Genomic DNA, 18201 nt, shown 5'->3' on the forward strand with positions numbered 1-18201 from the left:
GGTAGTGAGGAGTACCAGTGGAGAGGGAGTTAGGAGTATCAGTGGAGAGGTAGTGAGGAGTACCAGTGGAGAGGGAGTTAGGAGTATCAGTGGAGAGGTAGTGAGGAGTACCAGTGGAGAGGGAGTTAGGAGTATCGGTGGAGAGGGAGTTAGGAGTACCAGTGGAGAGGGAGTGAGGAGTATCAGTGGAGAGGGAGTGAGGAGTATCAGTGGAGAGGGGGTGAGGAGTATTGGTGGAGAGGGAGTTAGGAGTATTGGTGGAGCGGGAGTGAGGAGTATCAGTGGAGAGTACCAGTGTAGAGGTAGTGAGGGGTATCAGTGGAGAGGGAGTTATGACTATTGGTGGAGAGGGAGTTAGGAGTATTGGTGGAGAGGGAGTGAGGAGTACCAGTGGAGAGGTAGTGAGGAGTACCAGTGGAGAGGTAGTGAGGAGTACCAGTGGAGAGGGAGTTAGGAGTATCAGTGGAGAGGTAGTGAGGAGTATCAGTGGAGAGGTAGTGAGGAGTATCAGTGGAGAGGTAGTGAGGAGTATCAGTGGAGAGGTAGTGAGGATTACCAGTGGAGAGGGAGTTAGGAGTATCAGTGGAGAGGGAGTTAGGAGTATCAGTGGAGAGGGAGTGAGGAGTACCAGTGGAGAGGTAGTGAGGAGTATTAGTGGAGAGGGAGTGAGGAGTATTGGTGGAGAGGGAGTGAGGAGTATCAGTGGAGAGGACGTGAGGAGTATTGGTAGAGAGTGGTCAGTCAGTACTTACTATGGAGCAAGAGGGATAGGTAAAGACGAGATGTAGTAAGGTTAGGTTTAAGGTAGTTTCGAAATGGGTAATGTTGAGAGCACCGGCATTACAATTCTGGAGGAAACAGAGAGTTATTATGTTATGCATGTTTCCCCTGTAGTCTGGACTGTTCCAAACATGACACGTTTCAGTCCTCTTGTTATGCATGTTTCCCCCTGTAGTCTGGACTGTTCCAAACATGACACGTTTCAGTCCTCTTGTTATGCATGTTTCCCCTGTAGTCTGGACTGTTCCAAACATGACACGTTTCAGTCCTCTTGTTATGCATGTTTCCCCTGTAGTCTGGACTGTTCCAACCATGACACGTTTCAGTCCTCTTGTTATGCATGTTTCCCCCTGTAGTCTGGACTGTTCCAAACATGACACGTTTCAGTCCTCTTGTTATGCATGTTTCCCCCTGTAGTCTGGACTGTTCCAAACATGACACGTTTCAGTCCTCTTGTTATGCATGTTTCCCCCAAACATGTTTCAGTCTGGACTGTTCCAAACATGACACGTTTCAGTCCTCTTGTTATGCATGTTTCCCCCTGTAGTCTGGACTGTTCCAAACATGACACGTTTTGTTAGTCCTCTTGTTATGCATGTTTCCCCTGTAGTCTGGACTGTTCCAAACATGACACGTTTCAGTCCTCTTGTTATGCATGTTTCCCCTGTAGTCTGGACTGTTCCAAACATGACACGTTTCAGTCCTCTTGTTATGCATGTTTCCCCTGTAGTCTGGACTGTTCCAAACATGACACGTTTCAGTCCTCTTGTTATGCATGTTTCCCCTGTAGTCTGGACTGTTCCAAACATGACACGTTTCAGTCCTCTTGTTATGCATGTTTCCCCTGTAGTCTGGACTGTTCCAACCATGACACGTTTCAGTCCTCTTGTTATGCATGTTTCCCCCTGTAGTCTGGACTGTTCCAAACATGACACGTTTCAGTCCTCTTGTTATGCATGTTTCCCCTGTAGTCTGGACTGTTCCAAACATGACACGTTTCAGTCCTCTTGTTATGCATGTTTCCCCTGTAGTCTGGACTGTTCCAAACATGACACGTTTCAGTCCTCTTGTTATGCATGTTTCCTCCTGTAGTCTGGACTGTTCCAAACATGACACGTTTCAGTCCTCTTGTTATGCATGTTTCCCCTGTAGTCTGGACTGTTCCAAACATGACACGTTTCAGTCCTCTTGTTATGCATGTTTCCCCCTGTAGTCTGGACTGTTCCAAACATGACACGTTTCAGTCCTCTTGTTATGCATGTTTCCCCCTGTAGTCTGGACTGTTCCAAACATGACATGTTTCCCCTGTTCTGGACTGTTCCAAACATGACACGTTTCAGTCCTCTTGTTATGCATGTTTCCCCTGTAGTCTGGACTGTTCCAAACATGACACGTTTCAGTCCTCTTGTTATGCATGTTTCCCCCTGTAGTCTGGACTGTTCCAAACATGACACGTTTCAGTCCTCTTGTTATGCATGTTTCCCCTGTAGTCTGGACTGTTCCAAACATGACACGTTTCAGTCCTCTTGTTATGCATGTTTCCCCCTGTAGTCTGGACTGTTCCAAACATGACACGTTTCAGTCCTCTTGTTATGCATGTTTCCCCCTGTAGTCTGGACTGTTCCAAACATGACACGTTTCAGTCCTCTTGTTATGCATGTTTCCTCTGTAGTCTGGACTGTTCCAAACAGAATGCATCGGCCCACCCCAGCAGGACCCAGTTTGACTGGTAAGTTTACATGTTTGTCTCATTCATCTTTAATGAGGAGCCAAGACTGGTCTGGGAGTCTAATACAGAGAGAGAGAGAGATGTTCATCTGGGGCGGCAGCGTAGCCTAGTGGTTAGAGCGTTGGACTAGTAACCAGAAGGTTGCGAGTTCAAACCCACTAGCTGACAAGGTACAAATCTGTCGTTCTGCCCCTGAACAGGCAGTTAACCCACTGTTCCCAGGCCGTCATTGAAAATAAGAATATGTTCTTAACTGACTTGCTTGGTTAAATAAAGGTAAATTAAAAATCTTCTGTCTACCACAGAGCACTGTAATGAGACCATGTACAACAGACAGTTAATGATACTGTGAGTAATAGAGAGGTTGGAGATGTAGACATGGTACATTATGCAGTTTGATGTTTATTGTCACGACTCTTGCCCTGGAGGCAGAACTGAGTGATTTCCGCTTGATGGGTCAACTGCATAGAGAAAATTGGCTATATCCTAAAAATATATGACAACAAAAATGTGCTTTTTGGTCTTAATTTAAAGTTATGGTTAGGCATTAGGGTTAGCAGTGTGGTTAAGTTTAGGGTTAGGTTTTGATGCCTGTGGCTGTGCCAGCTAGTGACCATTCTGCCTCCAGGACAAGAATCATGACAATAAATGCCAACCTGTAAACATTACATTATTGCAGTAGCACATTCGTTTGTCACAATGTTACCTGTATGATTTTCATGCCAACATAATATGTACTGTATGTAGTGTCCATATAACCTAATTAGCAGCTGCTGTCTGTAAACCAATCAAAGACTGATACATGAAATGTCTTGGGGCTGCTGTGAGTGTGTGCACTAGACCAGAGCCTGAAGGCTAAGTAAACAGAAACTATTTGAATTAGGAGTCTTGGGACTGATGATTTGCACTTAAAAGTGAACTTAGTTTGCACTCATCCAAAATGTCCTTACTAGGAGTGGAATGTCCAGTGGTGTGGACTGAGATTCAAAGGCACGAGTGAGTGAGTGAGTGAGTGAGTGAGTGAGTGAGTGAGTGAGTGAGTGAGTGAGTGAGTGAGTGAGTGAGTGAGTGAGTGAGTGAGTGAGCGAGCGAGCGAGCGACCAGCAAACCGACCGTCCAACTGACTGAGTATGTCCCAGATGTGACTGGGTCCTTGGGCTCTGCCTCCAGTCCTGCTCAGGGACATATTTATTTAATTGGCGGCTGGTGACACTGTGTAAACTCTGTCTATAAATGAATAAGGAGTATGACAGAGTGTGCTTAATAAAGACATTGACTGGCCGTTGCTCCAGGCAGCACACTAAGAGGACACAAACACACACTCCAGGCAGCACACTAAGAGGACACAAACACACACTCCAGGCAGCACAATAAGAGGACACAAACACACACTCCAGGCAGCACATTAAGAGGACACAAACACACACTCCAGGCAGCACACTAAGAGGACACAAACACACACTCCAGGCAGCACAATAAGAGGACACAAACACACACTCCAGGCAGCACACTAAGAGGACACAAACACACACTCCAGGCAGCACAATAAGAGGACACAAACACACACTCCAGGCAGCACACTAAGAGGACACAAACACACACTCCAGGCAGCAGACTAAGAGGACACAAACACACACTCCAGGCAGCACACTAAGAGGACACAAACACACACTCCAGGCAGCACAATAAGAGGACACAAACACACACTCCAGGCAGCAGACTCAGAAGGCAGCAATGATAAGCCCCGAGATGCCTCTGGATAGAGCCTCTTTCTCACAACAAAGCTGCAAATCTGCATTCATGTTATCTGCGAACATTGATTGTGATGCTTTTTCACAGAGGAAGTCTAATGGCAGCTGTAGTTCAGAACCACTCGCTTGTGAACAACATAATTACAAGAGACGTTATGTAGTTGGATTGATCATATTTGAAAGGGAGTCCTTTTAATATTTACCCCTGTTACATCTCCCTTTTCTTTTCCTCTCCCTCCTTTCCTCTCCTCCCTCTGTGTCATGTATAATGTGCTCGCTTTGTTCTGTGTCTGCAGGTCTCTTATCATCTGGGTGAATAGGCCTCTGCCTCTGTGGGCTCTACAGGTCAGACACAATGTTGAACTGTCATATTAACAAGGCTGTCTACACACACACGCAAGCACACACACGCACGCACGCACGCACGCACGCACGCACGCACGCACGCACGCACGCACGCACGCACACACACACACACACACACACACACACACACACACACACACACACACACACACACACACACACACACACACACACACACACACACACACACACACACACACACACACACACACACACACACACACACACTCTCTCTCTCTCTGGTTTATTGCTCCACTTTAACTTCTTAGTGATGGAGTTCAATCATCAAAATGAGGATTCCACCCACTCTCTGTCTTTCTCTCTCTCTCTCTCTCTCACTCTCTGTCTCTCTCACTCTCTGTCTCTCTCTCTCTCTCTCCCCCCCTCCCACGAATCCCTCTGTCTTTCTCTGTCTCTCTCTCTCTCACTCTCTGTCTCTCTCTCTCTCTCTCACTCTCTGTCTCTCTCACTCTCTGTCTCTCTCACTCTCTATTGCTGTTACTACTCCAATCTTTCTCTCTCTCTCTCTCTCTCCTTTCATCTCTCTCCAGGTGCTTGTAGCTTTCATCAGCTTTTTCGAGACCATGTTGCTTGTGTACCTCAGCTACAAGGTCAGTACACTGTAAATCTGTTCCCTGTAAATGTACAGAATTATACTGGAACCAGAGTTGCCAACTTAATATTGTAATTTTGCTGTAATATATTTTACAGTACTATTTCCCTTACTGTAAAACAGATTACAGCATCCCAAAATTACAGTATTGTGCTGGTATCTCTGGTGCCAGGTCAATGCTGTAAATTTACAGTGAAATTCTCACTTAAAACTAAATGTAAGAAAAACTTAATTTGTATGTAAAATAAATATATTGAAATTGGTAACAATATTAACAATAAATTACACAAAATAATTGACTATAGAAGTAACAACAGTTGACACATATAAGTTAAGTTAACCAAATAAGAGCAACACTACAACACTAATTTAAAACAATATTGTTTGCCTGTGTGTGGGCCGTGTGGGGAGACAGAGACTAAGAGAGAGAGGAAGTTCAAATTGGGATTGGGTACAATCCTAGACCTATGATCAGGGGCAACTCTATTCGGGGTAAGGGTGTTCAGAGGCGGTGAAACACACAACGGGACAGTATGTACAGTAGAGCATCCAGGAGAGAGAAGTCAGCACAGAATCAGGTGTTCATCATGGGGCTCCGTAACAATCCTCCTCAGTTCTGATTTGTCAGCTCTTCTCACCCTTAGGACAAGCATAGAACATTACATAATAGAATGAGAGACAGAGAGACAGAAAGCACCAGGGATGTTACCCTGAGGGTTAAAAGATAGATGACAAGGGACATATCAAGCTGGTGTTGTGTGTGTGTGTGTGTGTGTGTGTGTGTGTGTGTGTGTGTGTGTGTGTGTGTACTTACCTAACTAGAGGTCATTCAAACTGAGAGCCCAGTGAACCCAATCACACAGGGTTGTGACATCTGAGAACACTGTGTCCCTGTGTTGTTGCCGTTCATGCTCTCCCCATTGAGTAGCCTGTATCAAGGTGACATCTAGATGGCTACCAATATGAGTTATTTATTGTGTAGGCTGCTATCCCATTTGAAATATAATCCTGGGGCGTAAAAAAATGGCCACTTTACTAGCTACCGCCAGCAACACTGTGTTACAGCTGCTCAGTGGCAAGCACCTTAGTTCGCAAACACCTCGATACAATACAGGTGCAGTGCTCATTCAAATCCGCTTTGGTGGCTCGCGACTGGTGTAACAGCCCACGACGTGGTTTATGTGTCAAATTCAGCCTGTCAATCAGGAAAAATAAACGCTGCGAAGGTAATAATATGGGTCATATCTTTTGAACTGCTAGAAACAAACCATTATCTCTGTAGTAGCGGTGAACACATAACAGTCACTAATCTGTGCTCAGTTTATCCTCTATGGCACTCAGAGGCTGTGGTGTACCTAAAAGCCTATAATCACAACAGTTCCTCTCTAGGTTTCTTCCCTAGTCACCGTGCTTCTACATATGCATTTCTTGCTGTTTGGGGTTTTAGGCTGGGTTTCTGTATAGCACTTTGTGACATCGGCTGATATAAAAGGGCTTTGTAAATAAACTTGATTGATTGATTATTTTTTACCATAATGCAGTGCTATCTACAGCATTAATGCTGTAAAACACATATACTGTATTTTACTGGGAGTTCTACAGTGTTTTAGTGTTGAGATTACAGAAACGGAGTCTCTTCACAGACAGTGCTGGAGATGGATGGCTATTTTGGTGCCCCACAAAACAACAAGCCTCAGTCTGTGTATGTCTTAGTAGATACATGTGACATGTCCTGGGGGAATGTACTTTACATCTCATCATTTGATCCTCTGATATACAGTCTAGATTAAGCATATATCTGAGCAGGGCTGTCTCCAGGCATAAGTGACGTAAGGGGTTGCTTAGGGCCCCCGGTACCCACATTTGTTTTGGGGGGGTGGGACTCAGTTGAGGTCTCAAATTACTGTTGAGAGTTATAGTAGAATAACCAAGGTTCACTTTCGAAAAGTGGTTTTCTATTTTTATGTCAGTCACTGACTGTCACTCAATTCACCCGGTCAACTAACGATTGTTAGATTGGTAAATTAGGCTAGCCAGCTATCTAAACTTGTAGCATAATCATGGCTGAATACCCACCAAGCACGCAGGGCATGTGCCCTGTGGCCCTGACCTCCAAGAGGCCCCCATTTATTTTGTTGATCACTTTCACTCAGATATCATTAACATGTGTAGAATTGCATGAAATGTGTTATAAAAATGGTTAGACTTCTCTCCGCTCCATGGCAAAATATGTAGAATTGCAGAAAGCTTGCTTTGAAACTGCACCATTTTATCTACTCCCCCAGTCAAAATGTGTTTAATTGTAGGAAATTAACTTTAAAACTTAAATTCAAGAGGGGGGGCTGTAAAGAGGGAGGCCACTAAAATGGTTTAATCGCACTTAGGACCCCCAAAAGCTCGGGCCGACCCTGTATTTGAGGAGCCTCATCAGGCTCTCCCTATTGAATGATGCATGAGAGAGGGAGAGAGGCAGCGTGTGATCTGATCCCTTCCCATGGAGGGTTACCCAGCATCCCTGCTCTTTGATGTACGTAGCAAACTAGCGGTGTGTCTATTGGTCTGTGGAGCCATGGCTCACACTGCCTAGCCTGCTACAGTGTCAGTCAGGGGGCCAGGAGGAGGTGGAGGCTTTAATGCTTAAACCTCATCGATATCTCTGTGGACATACACAAGGCCTGGCTCTGGCTGTCCACCCACACAAACCAGGTCTCTGTTAGCTATAAGGAAGCTGTGGCTGAACACATAAAAAAGCGACATGATATTTGACATCTTAATTGTACAAGAAGCTTACAGACTGAAACCTGAGTAATGCCTCCTTTTTAAGTGGAAGTGAACAGGTAGCAAAGGAGGGTCACCCTTGTCTGTGTCCGTGTTCAACAGGGTAAACGTGGCCATCTCATTCACAAATCCAGTCAAAGGAACACTTTATCTGGTCATCCCCGAAGTTGCCATGACAATGGAGTTTCTCTGACCTCCGTGTGTTGTTGTGTTTCCAGGGCAACATTTGGGAGCAAGTGTTGCGTGTTCCCTTCATCCTGGAGATGATCAGTGCTGTTCCCTTTGTGATCACTGTGAGTCCAATCAGACGCATGCATTATGGAACATTATGCCTAGTGAGCAATTTGTTCTTTGATCCCGTCGTTTCAACCCTGTACATGGAATACATTTCACACAAAAAATAGGATGTTGCATGCCTGTGGTCAGTAAGATACTCTACCCTATGTTGTTGCTGCAAAATGCTCCTTCCCCCACTGGCTATTTTTCCCTTCAATATCTCACCAAACTTACAAAAGATATGGACCTTTGATGAGGCACAATGATGAAAATAATGCCGTTAGCACTCACCAAAACACAGACTAAATCTCTTTCTCCTTCAGGTGATTTTGCCCTCCCTCAGAAATCTGTTCATCCCTGTGTTTCTCAACTGCTGGCTGGCCAAACATGCCTTGGAGAACATGATAGTGAGAAAACACATTTATTGCTCAGTTTATGTCACTCCGTCTCTCCATCTCACAACTGTTCTCTCAGGTGTCTCTTTATCTCATCTCTTCCACTGTTTCTTTCAGATTACATCTCTGCACCTCTTAAAAACATTGCACTGTTCTCTCTAATCTCTTTCTCTTTATACCACAAGTTTTGACTCCCACTCATTCTTACAGATGTAAGTGCATGTATTCTTTATTATTTTCTTGTATTATACACATCATATTCCTTTTGTCCTTGTCCCTCAATTATCTTTGTTTTCTTCTCTGTTTTTTTGGGACCTTACGAAGATGCTGTGGCTTTACACTTATCCTCCCCACGTCACAACAGTATATTTTTCTTATCACCCTTCTCTCTCACTCTCTGCCCATGTTTCTCTCTCTCTGTGTGTGTGTCTCTGTCGCTGTCTCTCTTTATCTCTCTCTCCCGCTGTGTTTCAGAATGATCTGCACCGGGCCATCCAGCGTACTCACTCAGCTATGTTCAACCAGGTCCTCATCCTCATCTGCACCCTGGTCTGCCTCATGTTCACCTGGTGGGTCACCACAATCACTGCGAGCAATCACTGGGGGGAAGAGTTTTTTTCCCCTCTACTTAAGCCCAATGGCAGGTATAGGAATGGTGTAGCAGTATTGAGTGGTTGGTAGAGGCTAGCTTGGAGTAATAGCCCAGGCTGATATAGTATAATATTAGGTCCTGGAGATCTGAAAAGCTTTCTGGATGAGACTGGCTGACCTTATCACTACTGACAGCACAATGTTGACCCAACCGGCCCTTCAGCTCTGGGTAAACACACACTAGTCATATACACACTGTGCACAAACACTTTCCACACACACTGTCGACAGACGTGCATGCCCGCACACACACACACACACACACACACACACACACACACACACACACACACACACACACACACACACACACACACACACACACACACACACACACACACACACACACACACACACACACACACACACACACACACACACACACACACACACACACACACACACACACACACACACACAGTAGTTCCCTCTGGTCTTCTCATGCTTACTTCCTCCTTCCCATCTGTCCATCTCTCTCTCCTCCTGTTCCTCCCCTCCCCCTCTGTCTCCCCTCTCAATCCCCATCATAATTGGCCTTCTTCCTCTCCTCAATCTCTTCCCCTTCTACATCAACCTCTCTTCACCTCTCCATCCTTTTCTTCTCTCTTCAACAACTCTCCTTCCTACTGTCCCTCTTCTCCCTCTTCCCCTCCACCTCCCCCTCCTCCATCCACATCCTCCTCCTCCTCCTCAACCTCCTCTTCATCCTCTCCTTCCTCCTCCACCACCACCTCCGTCCTCATCCTCTCCACCTCCTTCTACACCTCTTCCTCCTCCTTCTCTGCTTCTTCCTCTTCCTCCACCTCCTCCACCACCTCCACCTCTCCTCAGTATATGTGGGATCCAGCACCTAGAGCGAGCAGGAAACAATCTGACTCTGTTTGACTCGCTCTACTTCTGCGTGGTCACCTTCTCTACTGTGGGCTTCGGTGATGTCACGCCCCAGATATGGCCTTCTCAGCTGCTAGTGGTCATCATGATCTGTGTGGCGCTCATCGTGCTTCCCATACAGGTGAGGGGAAAATCACAATGCTGTTGTTGTTGTTTTCATTGTATTTTTATGGATAATTTAGCTGGTGCTATTTTCCAGTATTTCTCCCTGATGTATTCCCCACACATACGGCTGAGGGGAGGATCCGACTGAACAATAATATTGTACATCAGATATTCCAATTATACAGAAGAGCATAGTGTCACTGTTTCAGTGAATCTGTCATTTCCTGCCCATAGTAGTATCCCTCTCCTCTCCCCATGTCCCATTACTATCATTTCAGTTGTGATAATAGGAACCTTTTATGTGTGTGTGTGCGCGTGTGTGTGCGTGTGTGTGGTCTGAGCCGCTGTACTGTTGTGCTCTGGGAGGCATGTTTGAGCAGGACAGGAAATGTCACACAGAGCCATGTAGCCCTCTCACTCCCTCTCCCTGTCTTTCATCCAGAAATACCCCTTGACATTTACTGGCTGCCCAACACCTCCTCACCCCCTCTGAGTGTGTGGGTTTCAGCCGTGTCTGCTGTCAGGGAGAGGAGAACCTCCAGTCTCCCTCCCTGCCATCCAGCCTGTCGGATGCATGGGGATGCCACAGAGCACATTAACATGCAGTCAGCCTCCTGGTTCAAATATAAACAACTGTTTATCACTACGTACCTACTGTCTGTCTATCACTACCTCAACCCACCTACTGTCTGTTACTACCACTACCTCAACCCACCTACTGTCTGTCTATCACTACCTCAACCCACCTACTGTCTATCTATCACTACCTCAACCCACCTACTGTCTGTTACTACCACTACCTCAACCCACCTACTGTCTGTCTATCACTACCTCAACCCACCTACTGTCTGTTACTACCACTACCTCAACCCACCTACTGTCTGTCTATCACTACCTCAACCCACCTACTGTCTATCTATCACTACCTCAACCCACCTACTGTCTGTCACTATCCCTACCTCAACCTACCTGTGGTCTGTCTATCACTACCTCAACCCACCTACTGTCTATCTATCACTACCTCAACCCACCTACTATCTATCAGTACATCAACCCACCTACTGTCTATCTATCACTACCTCAACCTACCTACTGTCTATCTATCACTACCTCAACCCACCTACTATCTATCAGTACCTCAACCCACCTACTGTCTATCTATCACTACCTCAACATACCTACTGTCTATCTATCACTACCTCAACCCACCTACTATCTATCACTACCTCAACCCACCTACTATCTATCACTACCTCAACCTACCTACTGTCTGTCTATCATTATCTCAACCGACCTACTGTCTATCTATCACTACCTCAACCTACCTACTGTCTGTCTATCACTACCTCAACCTACCTACTGTCTGTCTATCACTACCTCAACCCACCTACGGTCTATCTATCACTACCTCAACCCACCTACTGTCTTTCACTACCTCAACCCACCTACGGTCTATCTGTCACTACCTCAACCCACCTACTGTCTTTCACTACCTCAACCCACGTACTGTCTGTCCATCACTAATTACACTAATGTAATTCTTCCCATCTGTAGTTTGAGCAGCTGGCCTTCCTGTGGATGGAGCGCCAAAAGTCTGGGGGGAACTACAGCCGATACAGGGCCCAGACGGAGAAGCACGTGGTGCTGTGTGTCAGCTGCCTCAAGATAGACCTCCTCATGGACTTCCTCAACGAGTTCTTCGCTCACCCCAGACTGCAGGTCTCTCCATAAAACCTTAACTAGGGAAGGGATGGGCAACTTTGATGGGGGTGAGGGCCACAAAAAATCTGATCTCATCATGGGGGGCCTCAGTGACTCGCTGGTCTGCGTACCCATATCTATATCCACACATGCAGTCATGCAGTCAGAGCCGACCCTAGCCTTATGGGAGCCGTAAGCTAAATGTTGGTCCCCCCCTTTAGCTACTCCCCTCTTGACAGCAGTGAATTTTTTTTTGAGTTAATTTCCTTCAATTCTACACATTTTGAGATGAGATACGGTGTGACTAACATCTGTGTGCGTGTGCACGCAGGTGTGTATTCATGTGTGTGTGTGTGGGTGTACATCTCTGTAATCCTCTCCAGGAGCTGAAGCAGCTGAGGTTAAAACAGGGGATTCAATCAGCATTAGCATAGATCAAACAACATGTTTTATTTTCAGGAGCAGCTGGGTGAGGGTGTGTATGTGTCTTCATTATTGACTGAGTGTGTGAGAGAATATTTGTGTGAGACCCTCTCTGCCCTCCCATTAACCCCAGTGTGGGCGTGTGTGCGTGCGTGTGTGTGCGCGTGTGTGTGCGTGCGCTTGCGTGTGTGTATGTGTGTATGTGTGTGCATATGTGTGTGCGTGTGCATGTGCGTATGTGTGTGCGTATGTGTGTGCGTGTGTGTGTGTGCGTGTGTATCTGTGTGTGTGTGCATGTGCGTATGTGTGTGCGTGTGCGTATGTGTGTGTGTGCGTGTGTATGTGTGCGTGTGTGTATGTGTGTGCGTATGTGTGCGTGTGTATGTGTGTGTGTGTGTGTGTGTGTGTGCCTGTGTATGTGTGCGTGTGTGCGTGTGTATGTGTGTGTGTGTGTGCGTGTGCGTGTGTGCGTGTGTATGTGTGTGTGTCGTCTTTAGGACTACTATGTGGTGATCCTGTGCCCAGCAGAGATGGATGTACAGGTACGGAGGGTCCTCCACGTGCCCCTGTGGGCACAGAGGGTCATCTACCTGCAGGGCTCCGCCCTCAAGGATCAAGACCTCATGAGGGCCAAGTGAGTCCCCTGCATCGGCCCCCCACTCAGGCACCCAAAATCACAGCCATGCTACAGGGGCCCCAAATCACAGCTATGCTACAGGGAAAGGGAAAGGAATGTGGGATACCTAGTCAGTTGTATAACTGAATGCAATGCATTCAACTGAAATGTGTTTTCTGCATTTAACCCAACCCCTCTGAATCAGAGAGGTGCGGGGGACTTCCATAATTAACATCCACGTCTTTGGCGGCCAGGTAACAGGTTAACTGCCTTGCTCAGGGGCAGAACAACTGATTTTTACCTTGTCAGCTCGGGGATTCGATCCAGCAACCTTCTGTTATGCAGGTGAATGAGGACCCAAAAGCGACTTGGCGAAAACAGAGTCTTTAATCCAGTTAAAGGAAATAGCAATACTCCTAGACAAATCGGAGCGGTAAATAAAGCATAAAAACAATTTCACTCGTAATCACGAGAACAGACTGGAGACTCGATAATAAACTGCAGGTTGCCTCGGGAAGGCACTTGACCGTAGCAGACTCAGACACCTGCTCACCACGCAGCATCTGAGGGAAACACGACACGACAGGGCGATACAAAGACACAGCACGGTGAACAATATACAAGGATCCGACAAGGACAGAAGCGGAAAACAAGGGGAGAAATAGGGACTCTAATCAGGGGAAAAGATAGGGAACAGGTGTGGGAAGACTAAATGATTGATTAGGGGAATAGGAACAGCTGGGAGCAGGAACGGAACGATAGAGAGAAGAGAGAGAGGAAGGGAGAGAGAAAAAGGGGAACGAACCTAAAAAGACCAGCAGGGGGAAAACGAACAGAAGGAAAAGCAAAATGACAAGACAATATAAGACAAAACATGACAGTACCCACCCACTCACCGAGCGCCTCCTGGCGCACTCGAGGAGGAATCCTGGCGGCAACGGAGGAAATCATCAATCAGTGAACGGTCCAGCACGTCCCGAGACGGAACCCAACTCCTCTCCTCAGGACCGTAACCCTCCCAATCCACTAAGTATTGGTGACCCCGTCCCCGAGAACGCATGTCCATGATCCTACGTACCTTGTAAATAGGTGCGCTCTCGACAAGGACGGGAGGACGGGAGGGAAGACGAACGGGGGTGCGAAGAAAGGGCTTGACACAGGAGACATGGAAGACAGGATGGACGCGACAAAGATGTCGCGGAAGAAGCAGTCGCACAGCGACAGGATTGACGACCTGGGAGACACGGAACGGACCAATGAACCGCGGAGTCAACTTACGAGAAGCTGTCGTAAGAGGAAGGTTGCGAGTGGAAAGCCACACTCTCTGGCCGCAACAATACCTTGGACTCTTAATCCTACGTTTATTGGCGGCTCTCACAGTCTGTGCCCTGTAACGGCAAAGTGCAGACCTCACCCTCCTCCAGGTGCGCTCACAACGTTGGACAAACGCTTGAGCGGAGGGAACGCTGGACTCGGCAAGCTGGGATGAGAACAGAGGAGGCTGGTAACCCAGACTACTCTGAAACGGAGATAACCCGGTAGCAGACGAAGGAAGCGAGTTGTGAGCGTATTCTGCCCAGGGGAGCTGTTCTGCCCAAGACGCAGGGTTTCTGAAAGAAAGGCTGCATAGTATGCGACCAATCGTCTGATTGGCCCTCTCTGCTTGACCGTTAGACTGGGGATGAAACCCGGAAGAGAGACTGACGGACGCACCAATCAAACGACAGAACTCCCTCCAAAACTGTGACGTGAATTGCGGACCTCTGTCTGAAACGGCGTCTAACGGGAGGCCATGAATTCTGAACACATTCTCGATGATGATTTGTGCCGTCTCCTTAGCGGAAGGAAGTTTAGCGAGAGGAATGAAATGTGCCGCCTTAGAGAACCTATCGACAACCGTAAGAATCACAGTCTTCCCCGCAGACAAAGGCAGACCGGTAATGAAGTCTAGGGCGATGTGAGACCATGGTCGAGAAGGAATGGGGAGCGGTCTGAGACGACCGGCAGGAGGAGAGTTACCTGACTTAGTCTGCGCGCAGTCCGAACAAGCAGCCACGAAACGGCGCGTGTCACGCTCCTGAGTCGGCCACCAAAAGCGCTGGCGAATAGAAGCAAGAGTGCCTCGAACACCGGGATGACCAGCTAACTTGGCAGAGTGAGCCCACTGAAGAACAGCCAGACGCAGTGGAAACAGGAACGAAAAGAAGGTTACTAGGACAAGCGCGCGGCGACGCAGTGTGCGTGAGTGCTTGCTTAACCTGTCTTTCAATTCCCCAGACTGTCAACCCGACAACACGCCCATAAGGAAGAATCCCCTCGGGATCAGTAGAAGCCACAGAAGAACTAAAAAGACGGGATAAGGCATCAGGCTTGGTGTTCTTGCTACCCGGACGGTAAGAAATCACAAACTCGAAACGAGCGAAAAATAACGCCCAACGAGCTTGACGAGCATTAAGTCGTTTGGCAGAACGGATGTACTCAAGGTTCTTATGGTCTGTCCAAACGACAAAAGGAACGGTCGCCCCCTCCAACCACTGTCGCCATTCGCCTAGGGCTAAGCGGATGGCGAGCAGTTCGCGGTTACCCACATCATAGTTGCGTTCAGATGGCGACAGGCGATGAGAAAAATAAGCGCAAGGATGAACCTTATCGTCAGACTGGAAGCGCTGGGATAGAATGGCTCCCACGCCTACCTCTGAAGCGTCAACCTCGACAATGAATTGTCTAGTGACGTCAGGAGTAACGAGGATAGGAGCGGACGTAAAACGTTCTTTTAGAAGATCAAAAGCTCCCTGGGCGGAACCGGACCACTTAAAACACGTCTTGACAGAAGTAAGAGCTGTGAGAGGGGCAGCAACTTGACCGAAATTACGAATGAAACGCCGATAGAAATTAGCGAAACCTAGAAAGCGCTGCAACTCGACACGTGACCTTGGAACGGGCCACTCACTGACAGCTTGGACCTTAGCGGAATCCATCTGAATGCCTTCAGCGGAAATAACGGAACCGAGAAAAGTAACGGAGGAGACATGAAAAGAGCACTTCTCAGCCTTCACGTAGAGACAATTCTCTAAAAGGCGCTGGAGAACACGTCGAACGTGCTGAACATGAATCTCGAGTGACGGTGAAAAAATCAGGATATCGTCAAGGTAGACAAAAACAAAGATGTTCAGCATGTCTCTCAGAACATCATTAACTAATGCCTGAAAAACAGCTGGCGCATTGGCGAGACCAAACGGCAGAACCCGGTACTCAAAATGCCCTAACGGAGTGTTAAACGCCGTTTTCCACTCGTCCCCCTCCCTGATGCGCACGAGATGGTAAGCGTTACGAAGGTCCAACTTAGTAAAGCACCTGGCTCCCTGCAGAATCTCGAAGGCTGATGACATAAGGGGAAGCGGATAACGATTCTTAACCGTTATGTCATTCAGCCCTCGATAATCCACGCAGGGGCGCAGAGTACCGTCCTTTTTCTTAACAAAAAAAAACCCCGCCCCGGCCGGAGAGGAAGAAGGCACTATGGTACCGGCGTCAAGAGACACAGACAAATAATCCTCGAGGGCCTTACGTTCGGGAGCCGACAGAGAGTATAGTCTACCCCGAGGAGGAGTGGTCCCCGGAAGGAGATCAATACTACAATCATACGACCGGTGAGGAGGAAGGGAGTTGGCTCGGGACCGACTGAAGACCGTGCGCAGATCATGATATTCCTCCGGCACTCCTGTCAAATCGCCAGGTTCCTCCTGAGAAGTGGGGACAGAAGAAATGGGAGGGATGGCAGACATTAAACACTTCACATGACAAGAAACGTTCCAGGATAGGATAGAATTACTAGACCAATTAATAGAAGGATTATGACATACTAGCCAGGGATGACCCAAAACAACAGGTGTAAAAGGTGAACGAAAAATCAAAAAAGAAATAGTCTCACTGTGGTTACCAGATACTGAGAGGGTTAAAGGTAGTGTCTCAAATCTGATACTGGGAAGATGACTACCATCTAAGGCGAACATGGGCGTAGGCTTGTCTAACTGTCTGAAAGGAATGTCATGTTTCCGAGCCCATGCTTCGTCCATGAAACAACCCTCAGCCCCAGAGTCTATCAAGGCACTGCATGTAGCACCCGAACCGGTCCAGCGTAGATGGACCGACATAGTAGTACAGGATCTAGATGGAGAGACCTGAGTAGTAGCGCTCACCAGTAGCCCTCCGCTTACTGATGAGCTCTGGCTTTACTGGACATGAATTGACAAAATGTCCATCAAATCCGCAATAGAGGCACAGGCGGTTGGTGATCCTCCGTTCCCTCTCCTTAGTCGAGATGCGAATACCTCCCAGCTGCATGGGCTCAGTCTCAGAGCCAGAGGAGGGAGATGGTTGCGATGCGGAGCAGGGAAACACCGTTGACGCGAGCTCTCTTCCACGAGCTTGGTGACGAAGATCTACCCGTCGTTCTATGCGGATGGCGAGAGCAATCAAAGAGTCCACACTGGAAGGAACCTCCCGGGAGAGAATCTCATCCTTGACCACTGCGTGGAGTCCCTCCCGAAAACGAGCGAGCAGCGCCGGCTCGTTCCAGTCACTAGAGGCAGCAAGAGTGCGAAACTCTATAGAGTAATCCGTTATGGATCGATCACCTTGGCATAGGGAAGCCAGGGCCCTAGAAGCCTCCCTACCAAAAACTGAACGGTCAAAAACCCGAATCATCTCCTCTTTAAAGTTCTGGTAATTGTTTGAACAATCAGCCCTTGCCTCCCAGATAGCTGTGCCCCACTCTCGAGCCCGGCCAGTAAGGAGTGAAATGACGTAAGCAACCCGAGCTCTCTCTCTAGAGTATGTGTTGGGTTGGAGAGAGAACACAATATCACACTGGGTGAGAAAGGAGCGGCACTCCTTGGGCTGCCCGGAGTAGCAAGGTGGGTTATTAACCCTAGGTTCCGGAGGCTCGGCAGACCAGGAAGTAACAGGTGTCACGAGACGAAGACTCTGGAACTGTCCAGAGAGGTCGGAAACCTGAGCGGCCAGGTTCTCCATGGCATGACGAGCAGCAGACAATTCCTGCTCGTGTCTGCCGAGCATGGCTCCTTGGATCTTGACGGCAGTGTTACGAGCGTCTGTAGTCGCTG

General features: G+C 47.7%; 1 protein-coding gene and 1 pseudogene across 1 annotated transcript in view; one reads left to right on the forward strand and one right to left on the reverse strand.

Moving 5' to 3' along the window:
* The window catches only part of LOC123998976, an 899899-nt pseudogene that overhangs the window by 748826 nt on the left and 132872 nt on the right, over positions 1–18201 (reverse strand).
* The window catches only part of LOC123998935 (potassium channel subfamily T member 2-like), a 108043-nt gene that overhangs the window by 29344 nt on the left and 60498 nt on the right, over positions 1–18201 (forward strand). The window contains exons 4-12 of the mRNA XM_046304190.1: positions 2453–2509; positions 4557–4605; positions 5178–5237; positions 8236–8310; positions 8617–8700; positions 9163–9257; positions 10171–10351; positions 11890–12054; positions 12957–13093. Of these exons, the coding sequence (XP_046160146.1) occupies positions 2453–2509; positions 4557–4605; positions 5178–5237; positions 8236–8310; positions 8617–8700; positions 9163–9257; positions 10171–10351; positions 11890–12054; positions 12957–13093 (903 nt within the window). The remainder of the gene's footprint in view (positions 1–2452; positions 2510–4556; positions 4606–5177; positions 5238–8235; positions 8311–8616; positions 8701–9162; positions 9258–10170; positions 10352–11889; positions 12055–12956; positions 13094–18201) is intronic.

This window comes from Oncorhynchus gorbuscha, linkage group LG16, assembly GCF_021184085.1.
Source record: "Oncorhynchus gorbuscha isolate QuinsamMale2020 ecotype Even-year linkage group LG16, OgorEven_v1.0, whole genome shotgun sequence".
NCBI classification, from domain to species: domain Eukaryota; kingdom Metazoa; phylum Chordata; class Actinopteri; order Salmoniformes; family Salmonidae; genus Oncorhynchus; species Oncorhynchus gorbuscha.